The sequence below is a fragment of the Pieris napi genome, chromosome 7 (genome assembly GCF_905475465.1).
Source record: "Pieris napi chromosome 7, ilPieNapi1.2, whole genome shotgun sequence".
NCBI classification, from domain to species: domain Eukaryota; kingdom Metazoa; phylum Arthropoda; class Insecta; order Lepidoptera; family Pieridae; genus Pieris; species Pieris napi.
This window is the reverse complement of record NC_062240.1, coordinates 5154144-5172261: the sequence shown is the minus strand read 5'-3', so window position 1 is coordinate 5172261 and position 18118 is coordinate 5154144. Positions and strand designations below refer to the sequence as shown.

General features: G+C 31.5%; 2 protein-coding genes across 5 annotated transcripts; one reads left to right on the top strand and one right to left on the bottom strand.

Annotated features, from left to right (window-relative positions):
- The first annotated feature begins 1266 nt into the window (after positions 1-1266).
- Positions 1267-5246, top strand: LOC125051070 (protein lifeguard 4-like). Its single transcript, XM_047651217.1, has 5 exons — positions 1267-1444; positions 2352-2515; positions 2916-3021; positions 4064-4215; positions 4537-5246. The coding sequence occupies exons 1-5, from the start codon at positions 1379-1381 to the stop codon at positions 4787-4789; spliced, it is 741 nt and encodes a 246-aa protein (XP_047507173.1). The 5' UTR covers positions 1267-1378; the 3' UTR covers positions 4790-5246.
- A 176-nt stretch (positions 5247-5422) lies between these two features.
- On the bottom strand, positions 5423-18111 carry LOC125051067. 4 transcript variants are annotated; one of them, XM_047651211.1, is made up of 10 exons: positions 17757-18111; positions 17499-17637; positions 16374-16557; positions 15909-16224; positions 15561-15724; positions 15085-15207; positions 14754-14856; positions 14197-14371; positions 10424-13680; positions 5844-9043 (listed from the first exon to the last, which is right to left on the bottom strand). In XM_047651211.1, the coding sequence occupies exons 1-10, from the start codon at positions 17974-17976 to the stop codon at positions 6105-6107; spliced, it is 7620 nt and encodes a 2539-aa protein (XP_047507167.1). In that variant the 5' UTR covers positions 17977-18111; the 3' UTR covers positions 5844-6104. The 4 variants fall into 4 exon arrangements, with proteins under 4 accessions (XP_047507170.1, XP_047507167.1, XP_047507168.1 ...); XM_047651214.1 differs by lacking the exon at positions 10424-13680 and having other exon boundaries at positions 5423-5987; positions 17757-18101; XM_047651212.1 differs by lacking the exons at positions 17499-17637; positions 17757-18111 and having other exon boundaries at positions 16374-17225.
- Positions 18112-18118: the final 7 nt, after the last annotated feature.

The following is an 18118-nucleotide window of genomic DNA, read 5'->3' as shown; positions in this document are numbered from 1 at the left end:
TACATAACATACAATGTTTATTCATTTCTTACTTAAACAGATTTTGCATTTACATATTCACTAGTAGCAAATCACTGATATAACCAAAAGTTAATTGACATAAATATTAACTTAAAATAAGCATCAAACTTAAATTTATATCTAAGATGTTGGAGCATCAATATGGAGTCAAAGGTTGATTAAGGGTTATAATTTAAGACTAAGTTTATATTTTATAATTTTTAATTAATCCCTCTTTTTTATAAAGATATTATAAACAATCAACCTTTATGACTCTAACTTAAACTGAAATTGTTTGATGGACATAAACAGAGATTATTCCAACTCATTAATAAAATCAAGTAGCAAATGATTAATAAAATCTACACTTATATAAAAATCTGCTTTCAAATTGACATTAAAAATGTTCAAGCACAAACACCAAACCTAATTAAAGCTTAAATCAAACTCTAATTTCAGTGTTCACACTAGTCTACGTTTTTTTTCTATTGTTTTTTAATTCCTTGGACTTTATCAACTTCTAGTCAACCTTATTTTCACTCTTTATTTATCAATCCACAGTACTATTTCTATTGTTTCTTCTAAGCGGTAACAAAATATGTTGCTTCTTCATTTTGCAGATTAGTTGTGAGGTCAAATCCTAAAAATATCAAAGTATGAGTACTACTAATTATTATTATATATCACGATTATGCAATTTCAAAATATTGTATTTATTTGTAGCCTTAAATTTCTGAGAAAACATGAAACAAAACATAATTAATTCAAACATGCAATTAAAATTCATATATTCACTTTGCACCTTCCGTAAATTCCACTTAAATCGAAAATTGTTCCAACCTTGCTGACATTCTAATGTCCCTTTTGCAGCTTCCAATTGCAAATTTACAAAAATATTGTAAAGTTTTAACTTCTATTTGTTTATAAAAGTGACATTAGGAATACATTTAATCCAGAGACAATATGACGGAATAAGGTGCTACGAACAGCAGCTCGCATCTACGCTGTCGACTTTGCGGTAATGTATCGACATGCCTCTTGGCTACGAACGAAGCGTTTTCGACAGTACAATTACGCAAAAGCGGTAGTGTATGTAGAATACTTTTCGACACCAATATGGCTAGACCCCCAGTTATAGTTTACGAATTATTTACATGTGGCAAGTAAAAGATATTAAAAAACTAGAGTATTTTCAATAGACCATACATTCGTCAGCTGATCGTTGTGTGATTGTCAAATTTATTGACGTTAAGTTGTCCGATGAATTTGACATTCAAAACAATATGAAGTAGTAATTATTTGCTCTTTGAAAACGTTGATCATTGATTTGGAAAGGAAAATAAATATTTTGTTGAAGAAATAATTAAGTGTTATCAAAATGGCTAGTATACCGTTAATGTATGCGCAGGAGGACTGTGAATTGGGAGAAAAGGGAAGCATTGAGGTAAATACCGCTTGTTTTGTAAACTTTCCACATCGAAGCCAGATGGCCTTCGATTTTTATTATTTGCTTAGTTTTTTAATGTTTTTGTTGTGTGATATATCAATGTGATTTTCAAACAGCAGTATAATACTCGAACTTGAGTTACAGCATTAATTCTCAATGCTGAAGTCTGATCTATGGTTATATGAAATTTTAGCCCTAGGGGAATTTTCGTGACGTCATTTAGAGTTACAAAATACAACAGAAAAAAATCGTTACTAACAAAATTGTTGGTCTGAATAAATGTCTTTCATGTGTTGACTATTAGAATGAAAAATGCCCAATTCGCATTACTGATAAGATAAAATGTAGGTACCTCTATATTTTCTTAGAAAAGGAATTAATCCTAAATAAATTATAAAGATAACATTCAGTACCTACATGTAATCAAAATGTGTTACGCCATTTTTATATGTCTATATAATATTATAAATTTTATTAAATATTTATAAGAGAGCATCCATTGTCTATAATATACATATATTCCCTATTAATGCAGGCAGCTTTATTTAATGTTTTCTTCACCAACAAGTATCACAAATTCTCAGAATCACATTTCACACCATAACGATATACACAGTTCTCAGAAGCCTCTAACAACATAGCATTATAGCTACGGTATTCTTTTTTCACATTGTAAAAGCCAAGTACTTACAAGTATTATTAGTTTAGTATAATATTAAGTGTATAAAAAGTTTGAAATATAAACTATATTTTATTAATTTATAAAATGACCACAAAATAGATGTACTCAATTAATTTATTGATTGATTATGGGCTTACTGAATGTTTATTAATAAGTGGGTTAGTTTATGATAGCTTCCATATTGTAGGAAAATTAACTAGATAATAACTAAACAAATTTCAGGATGATTTTGCATATCGCAACAATGTTATGAATGCGGATAAGGATATTCGTCTTGGCTTTATTAGAAAAGTTTATAGCTTGCTGACAGTACAATTGTTGGTCACTGTCGCAATTGCCTCCGTTTTTTTACTTGTTAAGCCAGTACAAGTATTTATACATTCCAAGTAAGTAAACATCATAATAATAGTTTGTCCAAAAGTCCAAAAGATTTTACTTTTTAACTTAATACAGCAGTCTTGCAATGTCAAGCTGCAATTATTTTGCTTAAAACTTTCACTATGTTAATTTAGGTACAAATATCAATATACATATTTAAATTGTGTCAATCAGAAAATGGGTGATGAAAATGCATGAAATATATTTTACTTCAACTTTTAAGACAGACAATGGTGTGTTATTTTATTAGCTCTAGAGTCTACACCAATGTCAAATAGCATGAGAGAATGAGAAAGTAGACGGTGGAAAAACTTTACATTCTCTAGAATTCTAATATATAACTAATTTTTACAAGATATGACATGTCATAAATTATATTCTACTTAATAATTTGTTTGTTGATTTCAGTGAATGGATGGTACTAATTGCATTTATTCTGAGTATGGGGACACTACTTGCACTGATTGTTAAACGTCGTGAATATCCTACAAACCTCTACCTCCTGGCTGGTTTTGTAAGTTGTATTGTTTTTTTTTTAAATTGGCGATGTTTAATTAATATAATATATAGGATACTACAATATTACTGCCTACTGCTTGGTATGAAACAAACATTTAAGAGCAATGCAGTGAGTGGCATTGAGTTCTGAGGATATCTTCACTATAGTCCTTTTCATGAAAGAAGTCCCACAGACGCGGCGCTGCAATCGCATGACGTAATGTTGCCATTTATGAGTAAAAAATTTACCTATTTTATTTACACTTAGCAGATGTAATTTATCAAACAATATTATTTTCTGCATACTTCGATGAAACAATATTTCTGTTGTGTAAAAAAGTATATTTTTATTTACTTATATTAGCGGTGTTCTACCTACTTACAGGGAAATGATGAGAAAATAGGGTAAAGAAAAGCAATACAATTTTCTATTCAGAGTATTATTGCATAATTGTTGGGTTACAATTTTTTTCGAAGTACATGCTGCTGTTATACCTTCGTTTGTATTCTTGTTACAGTTTTTTCTGACACACCTGCAATTAAATTATGAACAATTAAAAATAATAATAACTTTAAGTTTATAATGCTTATGTAATATATGTTTTAATTTCAGTTACCTAGTTTCATCACGTTATGTATTTGTTCAATTTTGTCGCAAAAACGAATTTTTATCATAAAAGTCCCATCAATACAGCAAAAAATTATTAAATTGCAACTCTAAAAAGTACCTGTTATGGCGGCAACTCTCTTCCGAACATTGTTTAGTGGTATTAAAACACCTTGATTCTTATTTTCCGCTTCACAGAACTCTTTCACCTTTAATATAATTTCTCGAGCCGAACTTTTTACAACTTTTGGCATTGTAATCAATCTTTAAAATGCTCTAAGCTAGTTAAAAATTCACAAAAATCTACCACAACAAACGAACTTGATAACATCGACGAATGACAACATTGCCGACCTGTCAAATTTAGTTCCAAAAATCACCGCGGGACTTCTTTCATGAAAAGCACTATACCAAGTATTTGTTACTGAAATACCATTTTTTTTAATTCCAGACTGTGGTGCAAGCATACACTATTGGTGTAGTGGTGTCATACTTTGACACATTCATTGTCCTTCAAGCCCTGGGACTCACATTCACTGTGGTTCTGGCTCTGACTTTATTCACATTCAATACAAAGAGGGATTTCTCTTTCGTCGGATATGGGTATAAAACTTATAATGTCAACTAAAATATTGGAAAATCTAAAGTAAACATTTCTCAACCACCATGAAAAATTGTAGTATGCTATTTAAATTTATATTATTTTTATAGCATAGTTTGACTTACTGATCGTTTTTGTGGATTGTATCTTATATATCAAGAACATAAAAGTATGTTTTTATCTGTTTGCTTGTTAATGTTTAGAAGGGTTATTGTCCTTGAATGGTTGTGTACACTGAAACTTTATTAATTTTACAATCCTTTATATATCAATCACTTCACACATTTCATAACATAATATAAGATATATAACATTTGTTTCAGCCTCGTAGCCGGTCTCAGCGTGCTTATTATCGGAGGTATTATTCAAATCTTCCTTCAAAGTTCTGCCTTCGAAATCGCCCTTTCTTTCACCGGAGCTGTATTCTTTGGACTTTTCCTTATCTTTGACACTCAACAGCTTATGACAACTCTATCCCCAGAAGAATATATCCTCGCCACTATCAATTTGTACATGGATATACTAAACCTCTTTCTATACATTTTGCGTATTTTAAACGAACTTAACCGTAACTGAACAGTATTAAGTGTGAATTCTGCTATTGTATATAAGGCTATATTTTTCAGATACTTCGATATTTTTGTGAAATGGCTGTGAATGCTAAATTCCAAACGTTTTTAAAAATTATTTTATTATCCGACGTTCGTACGATAAATGCGCTCTTTATTAACTACGGTAGCTTCTGCGTGCTGAAGTAGTTATATATAATTAAGACATTGACATATAAATTTGTATCTTTGTAAATTGTTGGCGTTTTGTTTCTACTATTTAAAAAAATGTTCTAACACCCAACAAAATAATATATTTTTTATTAGAAAATAAAGAAGCCCCTCTATAAATAGTTAAATTTTCAGTTTTGATGGTGGATGTAGAACGAGGTCGGATTCTGAATTTTTGTTATTTCATAGCACAATATCTATTACTTCATCGTTATAAACGTGATTATTTTAATAAATTGTTTGGAAATCAAAAATTTTATTCTTTTTATCCTATGTACTGCTTTTCACAAGCCAAAATATATTTTTTTACATCAATAAATTTTACATTGTGTTAGCTGAAACTTATCAAGTCATAGTACTATTTCATATATAATTTTGAAAAGGGCAAGCTGTTTAATAGTTTAATCATTGGGTAAATAAAAACATTATCTTCTTAAAAACATTTATTATATTACAATTGATATTTACATAATGACATGACAAAATTTTATTACACTGTAAAATGATAATGATCAATTGAAGTATTTACACTTTGATGGCTCCTTGAAATATCACATCATAATAATTATTTCAGATTTTATTTAAAGAACATTAAAAATAAAAATAACATACAAGTTAGGAGCCATTACAGGACTTAATTAGTTAAGTATATTTAACCAACAAAAATTATTCCTTCCTTATATGTGATATATTTTGTATAATTGAACTAGTCCCTTAAGAAAATTTTAATTTTATTGGACAGATATTTCAAACATACGCCTAAAAAACCTTAAATGATCGATGGTTTGAGCCGTTAATTGTTATAAGCAGTTTAACTTTATTGCCCAAGTATACTCTCTAGTATCTCCGTTTCCATTTCTTCCTCAGAATGAATAGAATGTTTTGGTTCAAAAGAAGGGTGACATATATCTAAATGGATATCCAGATAATATGCATCCGTGAACGTTTCTGAGCATTGTGGACATTTCAATTCTAAACCTGGATTTGTTATGCTTCTGAAAACAATTTTATTTTGTTTTATACAATATATTTAACACTTAAATATCTAAGAATTATATCCCTTGCGGTTTTAATACAATGCAGTACTTTAATATACAGTTTTTGTGCTCAAACTAAGAAGCCCAATCGTTAAGAATTGATTCAAATGATTGAGGAACGTCACATTCCACGTTTTCAATGACATTCTGGCTATCAAAACTGGGATAAAAGTCTAAGCTTGATTGACTACAATTAATGGTTGATTGGGTATCATAAGCAAATTGGCTACAACTGGACTCAGTATCATAATAAGTATCTTTGGTAATTGTATAACTTTCTACACATGTTGGTTCATAGACGTTAGACAACTGAGCATAATCAGATTCTAGTCTATTGTCATTAATAAGTTGCATTTCGGTAGATACAGAATCTTCTGAACTGGAATTGCAAAAATCAGTATAAGTAAAAGATGTTCCTTCTGGCGAGCTGCAGGGATTAACCTTTGTACTGTGATAATTTTGATTTTGCACATCCAAATCAGATAGTAAAGTCACACCATTGTTTAAATTATTTTTATCTTGGATTGGAGTGACTACACCATCAGTTTCTGTAGCTAAACTATCCGTATTACTAGAAGATTGATTAGTTTGGTTTGAAATTTCAATATTTAAATTCGAGCATTTAAAGGATTCCATAGAAATATCACATGTATCGCTCGCCTGATTTGGATGCAGTTGTTCGTTCAAATAAGTATTATCTTGTATCACATTAGTATGTTCCTCAATAGTATCAAGGGACCTCTCCTCGTCTATATTTATTACAGACGTATTTTGATCTTTTGATGATATATTTATTTTATTAAGTACATAAACAGAATTAGTTAGCTGTGTAGATCCATTATTTATTGATTCAGTGAAAGTAGGCAGTGAATCGGTTAAAGCAGTAGTAGAAATAGTATTTCCCCGTTCTCGGTGGTCTAGTTGCCGTTCTGATCGATTCATTGCATTATTTATATTTTGTTGGGCGGTGGCAATAAGAACGGAATCGATATTTTTAGACAATTCTTGGACTGCACATTCTTTCTGTGTCGACAATTGCAGTGCGTCAGTAACTTTATCTTCTTGTATATCTGTTTGGCTTTCGACACCAGGATTCGTTCCAGCACTCGATATGCTTGATAAAGCAGAATCTTTTGAAAATTCTTCTGTATCACTTCTTTCATAGGGTTCGCTATCAAAAGACACTGTATTTATATGGTTATCGCAATCTAGGAAGTTAGGCACTGAAATCGTCTGACGAAGATCCAATATCGCACTGTCTAAAGAAGATTCATAGCAGATATCCATATTTTTTAATTTATCACCTATTTCATAGAAACTATCACTTTTGGTTTCAATATAGGTTGTATGTGTGCAATTTTTATTTGAATATTGATTAGAATTTGTTGTACATTTAAAAGGCGCTCGTTTATGTTTGTCTATATCTTGGGGTTTGGACCAATCATTTAAGATAGCTTTAAAAGATTGTTCTTCATTACCGGCTTGTGTAACATTAGTTATAAAAGGCCCTATGCTATTAATTTCGTGAGGTTTCATTAAGTGAGTATTTTTATCACATAGTTCTGTTCTGATCACGTTTGAGGAGTAGATATTGGTTACTATTTCTTTGTCAAAATGCTGATCTACAGTGGACAGCTGAGCATATACAGGTGACTGAGATTGAAAATCAGATGAATTACTTTGGAAAGCATTATCATTGATAGCTTCTGACCTAAAATTTTTTGGTGGATTATGTAATAGGTTGGATAGTTCTATTTTAGTGTGGAGTGAAAACAACTCTAATTCGCTGTAACTATCTAGACTGTCATTCCATGAGATAGAAACAGATGTTTCCCCTGAAGATGTGTTTGACACAGAAGAGACATCTTCTATCGCTGGTTGTGGCTCTTTATGAAATCCAATGTCAATTAGTTTTACATGAGGGTTTAGACGTTGACGCATAACTTTTAAACGGCTGCTATCATTTTTCAAATCTGCCATAAGAATAGATAATGTATTCAAAAAGAATTTTTTACATACACGAAAACGTTTACCATACACAGTAAAGAAAAATTTATGATTCCGTTTCATACGTGTTTCATTAATATCATGTAAACCTAAAATAGGATTAATAAGAAACACATTTTCGTTAAGATAAGTAGTCTGAGCGTGGATGTCCATCTTCCAAAAGTTTTCAAAAAGAACGCGTCGCTGATCAAATCCTATAACCTGTGTGCATTTATAGGTACAATGTTGACATCCTGGTCTTAGACTTCTAGTTACTTTATACCTAAATATAAACTTATGTCCTTTACCAATAATCCTTTGCAATTTAAAATGATTTGATTTTTTCTGGTAATGCTGTTTAAGATTTATTTTAGGATCAATCAATAATTGGGATTCAGGATGAAATAAACCTTCAACATAGATTTCTGGTGTATTTTCTGGCACACTACATTTGGATGACATTTGACTATAATTACTCTCATGAATGGAAATCTGCGATTCTAAACTATTTGAACTACTATGACAATTACTTTCACCATTATCTTTGTTATATGTCAATGAATTCGTAATTGTTAAATTAGACAAATTTGTTTTAACATTTTGCTGTTGAATTATATCCTTGTTACCCATTTGTAGATTGGTATTAGTATGTTCAAATGTATTGGATCTGTTAAAGTCTTGCGCAATTTTAGGATCATTTTCATAACATATCTGTAAATCTGCATGAAATGGATGAGTCAAAGTTTCTATAGATGTTTCTTCTTCAATAGTAGGCCTTGCACTAGCTTCAGCGTAATTCTGTGGATCATCATTAAGTGGATGAATAATATTTTGACTATTACTATCCCCATAATTAATCTGTGAATCACACAAATCTTCACAGACAGCATTTGTAATTTGGATATTAGATGTCACCGGCAGGTTTCTACGTCCATTACTTTCATCATTGGACTTCAGCAAATTTTCATTAGATATATGAGGCAAGTGATTTTTAATTTGATCTTGTATAATACTATGACAACTACTATCTTCATTATGTTCAATTTCAACCCCTATACTTTGTTTATTCTCACTTTCTATATTGGACAAATCTTCACCAGATAATCGCATTATGTGATTTTGCATATCATTACATTTACTATCATCGTTGGTACATTGTGGGTTTGGATTAAGTGAAGGCAGCTTATTTTCTATATCGTCTTGAAGATTACTTCCCTCGTTAGACGATACCAAATCTTCCGTATGTAAATGGGGTAAGTGATCGTCAATTATATCTCGTGCACCGTCACTATGATAACTACTATCTTCATTATGTTCAATTTCACCCGCCATACTAAGTTTATGCTCAGTTTCTTCATTGGACAAATCTTCACCAGATAATCGTATTACGTGATTTTGCATATCATTACAACTATCTGCGTTGGTACATTGTGGGTTGGGATTAAGTGAAAGAGGCAGCTTATCCTCTATTTCTTCTTCAAGATTACTTCCGTCATTAGACGGCACTAAATCTTCCGTAGGTAAATGGGGTAAGTGATCGTCAATTATATCTCGTGCACCGTCACTATGATAACTACTATCTTCATTATGTTCAATTTCTCCCGCCATACTAAGTTTATGCTCAGTTTCTTCATTGGACAAATCTTCACCAGATAATCGTATTATGTGATTTTGCATTACATTACAACTATCTTCGTTGGTACATTGTGGGTTGGGACTAAGTGAAAGAGGCAGCTTATTCTCTATTTCTTCTTCAAGATTACTTCCGTCATTAGACGGCACTAAATCTTCCGTAGGTAAATGGGGTAAGTGATCGTCAATTATATCTCGTGCACCGTCACTATGATAACTACTATCTTCATTATGTTCAATTTCACCCGCCATACTAAGTTTATGCTCAGTTTCTACATTGTGCAAATCTTCACTAGATAATCGTATTATGTGATTTTGCATATCATTACAACTATCTTCGTTGGTACATTGTGGGTTGGGAATAAGTGAAAGAGGCAGCTTATTCTCTATTTCTTCTACAAGATTACTTCCGTCATTAGACGGCACTAAATCTTCCGTAGGTAAATGGGGTAAGTGATCGTCAATTATATTTCGTGCACCGTCACTATGATAACTACTATCTTCATTATGTTCAATTTCACCCGCCATACTAAGTTTATGCTCAGTTTCTACATTGGACAAATCTTCACTAGATAATCGTATTATGTGATTTTGCATATCATTACAACTATCTTCGTTGGTACATTGTGGGTTGGGATTAAGTGAAAGAGGCAGCTTATTCTCTATTTCTTCTACAAGATTACTTCCGTCATTAGACGGCACTAAATCTTCCGAAGGTAAATGGGGTAAGTGATCGTCAACTATATCTCGTGCACCGTCACTATGATAACTACTATCTTCATTATGTTCAATTTCAACCGCTATACTTTGTTCATTCTCACTTTTTTTATTGGTCAAATCTTCACCAGATAATCGCATTATGTGATTTTGCATATCATTACAACTATCTTCGTTGGTACATTGTGGGTTGGAATTAAGTGAAAGAGGCAGCTTATTTTCTATTTCGTCTTGAAGATTACTTCCCTCATTAGAAGGCACCAAATCTTCCGTAGGTAAATGGGGTAAGTGATCGTCAATATTGTTTCGTGGACTATGACACGTACTATCTTGATAATTTGTGATTTTTGGATGATTTAAAAGCGGCTGTTTGTTACTTTTTACATATGATTTCGGCAAATCTTCGACAAATGAACAGGGATCCTGACCTTCGATATTATGACTAGTACTGTAATTATTACTTTCTTCATCAGAGGCCTGAAATTCTTCTATAACTAAAGGTAGAGATTTTGTTTTTATCTCACCTTTTAATAATGTTCGACCATTTGTAACATTAGAAATCTGTTGATTTTCATTAGATGGGTGAGCCATTTCTGTTTTTAGTTTTTCTTGCAGAATACTTTGACAATTAATATCTTTGGATGTCTGAAAATCTTCAAAAGATGAATGGGGTAAATTCGTTTTTACTTCATTTTCTAGAATACTTTGGCTGTCACTATCTTTATTAGGGATATCTAAATCTGTATCAATTCGGCAGGATAAGTTGTTCTTGTCTGACTGATAACTAGGAGATGGATCAACATTTTGAACTAAAGATAAGTTTGAAATATCAATGTTTTGCACCAACTGACTATGAGTTTGAGTTGAATTTGTACTTGATGTTTCTGGAACATCTAAAGAATGCAATTGAGTGTAAAATCCCACATCAATCAGCTTTACGTAAGGGTTTGATCGAGAAAATGAAACTTTATCTGAAGTGCTAACGTTAATTGTTATGTTATTAAATCTATACCGCTTCTTGATATTACTTGCGCCTGAAGCAGAATCGTTCTTGCTAATTTTTAAATTAGGCTCACTCATATTTTTATTGATTTCGGACCCTGTTTGATCAACTAATCTTTTGTGACCATTTTTCATACTATAATGGACTATAGGTGTGTCACCACTAGTCGCATTTGTTTTTATATCACGGTGTATGGAAGAAATACAACACTTTTCGGCACCATAGTTCCTCTGGGCCATATTGTTGGTTTTCTTTATGACGCAATCATCCCATTGTTTCGTGTCTCCATCGCCATTTGTTTCGTTTTCTTTAAATATATCAATAGAAGATACACATTTAGACAAAGGTTGTTTCTTGTAACAATCAAGTACCTTTGTGTCTCTCTTTCTTACGTTTGAATAATAATCATCAAAAGACATGTTATACTTTCTTAATTCTTTTCTACAACTCAGCATTAAAATTGAAAATGTATCTTCGATAAATTTTCTACATACACGCACCGACTCATTAGAGATAGGTAGAAAAAATCTGTTCCTGGGTAGTGTTCGTGATACTTTCTTAACTACGTTATCGTCGAGAAATTTACTTTGTGCACTAAGATCCATTTTCCAAAAATCTTTAAATATATTATACCGCAGATGCGATGAAAAAATCTTCCTACACCTAAATTTGCAATCCATTTTACATCCACGTCTTATTTTTCGTGTACTTCTATATCTAAATATAAATTTATTATTAACTCCAACAAGTCTAGGTAAACTTAAGGGCTCAAATGTTTGAGAATTAGCATCACAAATAACAGAAGAAGGTAGTTCACGTGAAGACGGTTCTTTATCATTGTCACAGCCAATAACATCATTCTCACATTCAACTATAATACTTGTAGACAGTTTAGCAGTTTGCACCTTAGAATTATTTTCAGAAATGTTCACATCTGCTCTCACATATGCTTTTTTCTTAATTGTATGTTTTTCTATCTTGTGAGTTTCGTTGTCATGTAATTTGTAGAAATTGCAAAGATTCATTTTTCCGGTTTCGGTTTGTTTATTTAAGACAGCCGAAATAGAAGAGCACTGTTCATTTATAATATTGCTTTTCAATGCACATGAGGTCTCGGTAATATTTTTCATGTAATTTATAGTCTTGTCACCGGATGTACCAAGAGGTGTTGTGACCAAATTAGCATTTGTAATGGATGCATTTTGGATGACGCGAGGTTCATTGATATTAAACAATGTTAAGGCACTTGAAGCTATGCCTGTTGTGATCTTTTTAGGTATTTGACCGATGGATGTATTTATGGTTGGTTTTGGTTTTTTAAAATTGTCAATGTCATTGTCACTTTCATCTATAAGGTTTATTATTTCATCATTAGCCACTGGATTCAGATTTGTGTTTGCAAAATTTAAAGCAAAAGAAGACTTCAATTCATCCATAGATGACGTCTGACAAGAACTCTTTCCAAAATTTTCATCATTTTCAGTTCCATCTGAAACATATTTGTCCAGTATATCCAGACAAACAGCCACATTGTCTGAATGAAAGTCGTCGTCGTCATCATCAAACTCTAAGATGGCTATATTTTCCTTCTCTGCGATAGAATTTGATGCATTTAACGAGAGGAAACCAGATGATAATGATTTCTCATGAATGTCATTAAAATCTGAATGTAATAATAAATCTTTACTTGTATCAACTTCAGTGTTTAATGTGCTAAATTCTGAGTTTGATAACTGATTATCATCTTCCTTTGCCATTTGTTTTTCTACACCAACTGCTCTTTTATCAATAGAAATCAGTAAGTCCTCAGAAGCTAGTAGAAATTCATCCAATTCTTCAAAATCTTCATAACTCGAAACAGTATCAGAATGGTTATCATATAGATAACTACTTTTATAATTTTGTAAGATTGGACTTTCTAGACGTGTTATTTTAACAACCGGATAAGACAACAATTTTCCGATTGCCTTAAATGAGGGTTCCATTGAATAGAAGTCATCATCAGTTTGGCTAATAATATTGTGTTCCATAACTGAAGATTCAATCAATTTACTTGATTTCTTTTGCAAATCCAAATCAGAGAGAAAATGTTTGTTATATTCCAGTAGCGTATCATCAACTGATTCCAAGTCTGACAAATTATATAAATCATCATCATCACTAGACAAATCGTCACATATGGAGTCCTCCTTCTGAGTAATGACTGCCAACAAAGCTTGATAACACTCATCAATGTTCCCATGTTCCGAGTTTTGGGAAAATATTGTGAATTTTGTAATAACTTCAAGGATTCTCTGAGCTATGTTTGCCATTCTGGAACAAGAATCTTTTATGCAAAACCAATGCATACAACAATGTATTACATAATATGTAAGTTTTTACTCATGATTTAAATTCACAATACATCCACTTCCATTATGAGCAAAAAAGATATCTTACAGCCTCTCCTTGAATACTATTTTTTAACATGATCCAATTGCATTGAAGCCCTTCTATTCCTGAATAATTTAAAAATTATTGTACCCCTTGCATTAAAACCGCAGCTCAGACTCTTACTATTAATATATAAAAACAATACATGAAATGGTAATAACTGACATTTATTAATTTTAATTACTATGTCAATATAATATGTAATGATGAGATGAGATGTCAACTTGCCTAAAAGACCGAGAGGATAGATATATAATCATATGAAAAGTCTTCGCTCTGGTACATGAATTTACATCTTAACATTTACAATTTGTTATCAACATGTTTTTGGGCCACACAGTGACACATATTTATTGTTTAACTTCCTACTCTATTCAGATATTAAATATTGTTTACCTTTGAACATCCTCAAGTTTGAGGACTTTTCCAACCTCACTATTGTTAAGGGACTTGCAGCTTCGTCTATGCTGGGATAATTGGTCAAATGTCTCAAAGCTTGTATTGCAGCCGTAGCACACACACATATTATGGCAAGTCTCGTGGACCATAAGATCTGTAGATGTCTCAAATCCTAAAAATTATATTTTGATTTTAGAATCTTTAGCACGTACTTGTGTATATGAGCACTACTCAAATATGAACCTAAATTTAAGACTTAAATTGATCTAAGTTTTTGGCTAAAATGTACAAATAAAAATTTTTTGTATCATACTAAATGTGGGATAATTAAGCACTTAAAGCAGGCTATAGAAACAACTACTTGTTGAATTGAAAACCTCATCCTTCATTTTTTTTAAGTTGGTTAAATTAATATATACAGATTGAGAGAAGGTATCTGATTCTTGAAGCTTGCCAGAAAATGTGTAAATCACATGTTTCATTTAAGTTTAAGTTTGGTTATGAAGAAGTAGGGACTAAATGAATCTTTTGAATGAAATTTAACATTTACTTACTTCTTTGACAAATTTTACAAACATAATTTAACAAGTTATCTTCTGCGTCATCTTTAGCTTTTCTTCTGACTGTTTTGTAGGTGTGTTGAGCAATCACATGGGCCTGAAAATTTGTTAAATGTTTTTAGTGAATATTTATTATATTTAATTATGTAATATGTTCTAAGCTGTTCCAACAACAGAATATGTGATACAAAAACATACCAAATGTAAAATGAAAAATGTCACAATTACCAATTTCGCCTTGTATAAGTAAAAATACAATGCAAAGACGGAACTTGAAAAAAAATATATATAAATTAACATATTTTCTAGTTACATTTCTACTAACCTTGAGTCCTGTAAGACTTAAAAATGTTTTGGAACACAAAATGCAGTCTAATGACAAGTCACTATGATTCGTCTCTGACTCGGCATCACTTACTGGTTCATCTTTAACTCTAACAATTAAGCACTGAAAACATTTTTTTTTAAATTATTATGAAATATTTGGATAAAATAAAGTCTTATATATAGTCTGAATATGCTTCTTTAATCTATTCCAATTTAAATATATTTTCTAGCAGTCAGCTTAAACTTAACTTAGACTAAGCAACCAGTTTTGAAGCATCAAAAAATGTAGGTAGTGGGTTTTAACATAAGAGTAACTGTTTGCAAGTTTAGCTGTTGATTCTTGAAAAGGTACAGAAGTGGACAATCGCAGAATATACATATTATTTAAACAATTATGTTTAAAGTTTCACAACTTCTTACTTTTGCTAATTACTGCTAATTGTAATTTGTCAGTTGAAATTGCTTTATACTTACATTAGTATTAAATGAATCAGCCTTATCGTGTTTAGAATTCACAACACCATTTGTTATTGGTCCTTCACTGGTTAAACCTTTGGTTTTGCCATTTTGTTCGACCTCCGGTAGGTATCCATTAATTTCGGCCATTTCTTTATTTAACTGACCAAGAGATATTATACCTACAATCAACAAATATTTCACATAATCAAGATTCTCCTAAGCTTATTACTGGACAAACAATATGTTGTGTTTTAAATACATTTAAGTTCTTAATTTATCATATTATTATGATCTCTCTAATATAATTTAACTGATAATTTTAAAAAATTTTATACTGATGTGATTATTTTAATATCTTTTTACCATTTATATGTACAGATTGGCTAGGCCAATCATCTGCTTCAATTTTAACATCAACATTAGAAAAATCTTCTTCATTAATTTGCGGAGTCTCCTCATCCGAAAATATTTCATCTTTAATCTGAACCTTGTCGTAGGGTACATTTTTATCGACTTGTATAGGTTTAGGCCAGCTATCAGGTGTATGTGGATTAACTCCTATCCGCAAACTAAGCACTTCATCTGCTTTTTTAACTATCTCCACAAACTGACAAGCATTTTGCAGATGCTTATAGCAACTTTGACAGAGGATTTTAGAATGTGCGTCTGTCTGAGATATCTGTAATTTCATACAAAACTATATTTTATGGTAATAGCTAAGTTGTACCTAGGCTAGTTAGGTTTGAAGAATATGTTGATTATAACTGTGGTATGTACTAACATTTAGTTTAAATAATAGAAGCCACAATCACCATGTGTGTCACCTACCTGAACACATGCAAGTTTCGATAAGTCCTCTGCTGGTGTGTTTTCCATTCCGGCCCACGGTGGATCCCAGTATTTAAACAAATTATGTTGCTCTTCGACTGAACATAACTGCAGGCAAGCCCGGCATTCAGCAAGGGAGTCGCTGTTGTTTGCTCCATCCTTTAACATTTTCTTAAAATGCGCCCTATATAATTATCGCAAATTATTATTAATCATCATTCTACACCGATTTTGCTTATTAAACAATTAAACTTGGTTGCAAGGGTCACATCATGAAGAAATACATTTTGTTAAATTTAATAACTTCAGAAAAATATAGAATAACGAGGTACTTGGCAATTATGAATAATAATAAATCGAATTAATGATAATGAAGTCTGTAGAGTAAGGACACAACAAACTATGTGGAATGCGGAATGATGGAGATTGGAGACATTAATCTATTACAAATCGTATAGGTAGTCTGTGACATAAAAAGTCGTGGCGTCTTAGCAAAACAATAAGCAGAGTGCTGCTAGCTGCAACTTTTACTGTGATACTTGTGATCACTATTTATGTAGATAGAGTTTGCAACATTCTTATTCATTCTTAGTTCGTAAGTGAATTGAAACCACCTGTTATAAGAGGGTTCAACCAAGCCAACAAACTCTTCAATTCAATATTAATACATATAGCGAATCATGCCTGCCGCAAAATACGCTTGTCTAAATCATAATATTCAAGATGTGATTATGTAAACCAAAATTTATCTCTTAAGTTTATCTATTACGCTCTTAAATTGATGTTTTATGCAGTTTCAGATGATATTGATATGTTTTTGAAATACATTAGTAGATTTTATACCTATGTACATATTAGTAAAAATTGTTCTCTGTAAACATACCAAAAACAATAGAAACCAAACTACGAAGTTTGACAACAATTTTTCTGAATACGATTATGTAAACTTGGCTTAGTCGCGTCTCATCTCACGTCTCTGAAGTCCGAATCGCAGATTAAGTCACCTAATATAGGTAGCCTTGAGCTTTAAGACGACTACGTTTTGGAAGGATTGAAGACTAAAGACTGTATAAAATCTACATAATAACATAGTTGTCAAAAAAGATTACAAAGGATAATTTTTACCTTTGACAATTATTTGGTTCTTTTAACTTATTATCTTCAATATCGCACAACTGCGTTGCACGTGGCCCACTAGACGTGGCTTTAATAATCGGCAAATTTTTTGAAGGTATAGCACCATTTTTCAAACGTCTCTTCTTTGCTAAAACATTAACAAGATTATTTATTATTATCTTTAAATATTAATATTAGTTGTTCAAATTTAAGTTTTTTAAACGGTAACATTGGTCTTCCAGTTGAAATATAAAACATTGTAATTACCTGACATTGATAAAGTAAAATCTTTTTTATCGAAATGTAAACTGCACACATACATATACTTAGTAGCTTGTTTGCGTATATCGAGAATATCAGTCCATTGCTTTGCTAAATCTTTACTTTTCGGAAAGAGGAATAACGAAATCTCTCTAGAACAGGTTGATTTACAATGAGGCACTGAACAAAAACGATGTGATTTGTTTTTTTTAATTATTGTTTCCATGTCAAATTTTGTTAATCACAAAGTAGCAAAACTTGTTAAATAATTTCGCGAAAAATATAATTTCAATGTATTTAGACAGATACGTGCGAGCCCTTTAAACTAGTACTAAATTCCACCACTGGCGTTTACTGTCCTCGTTATT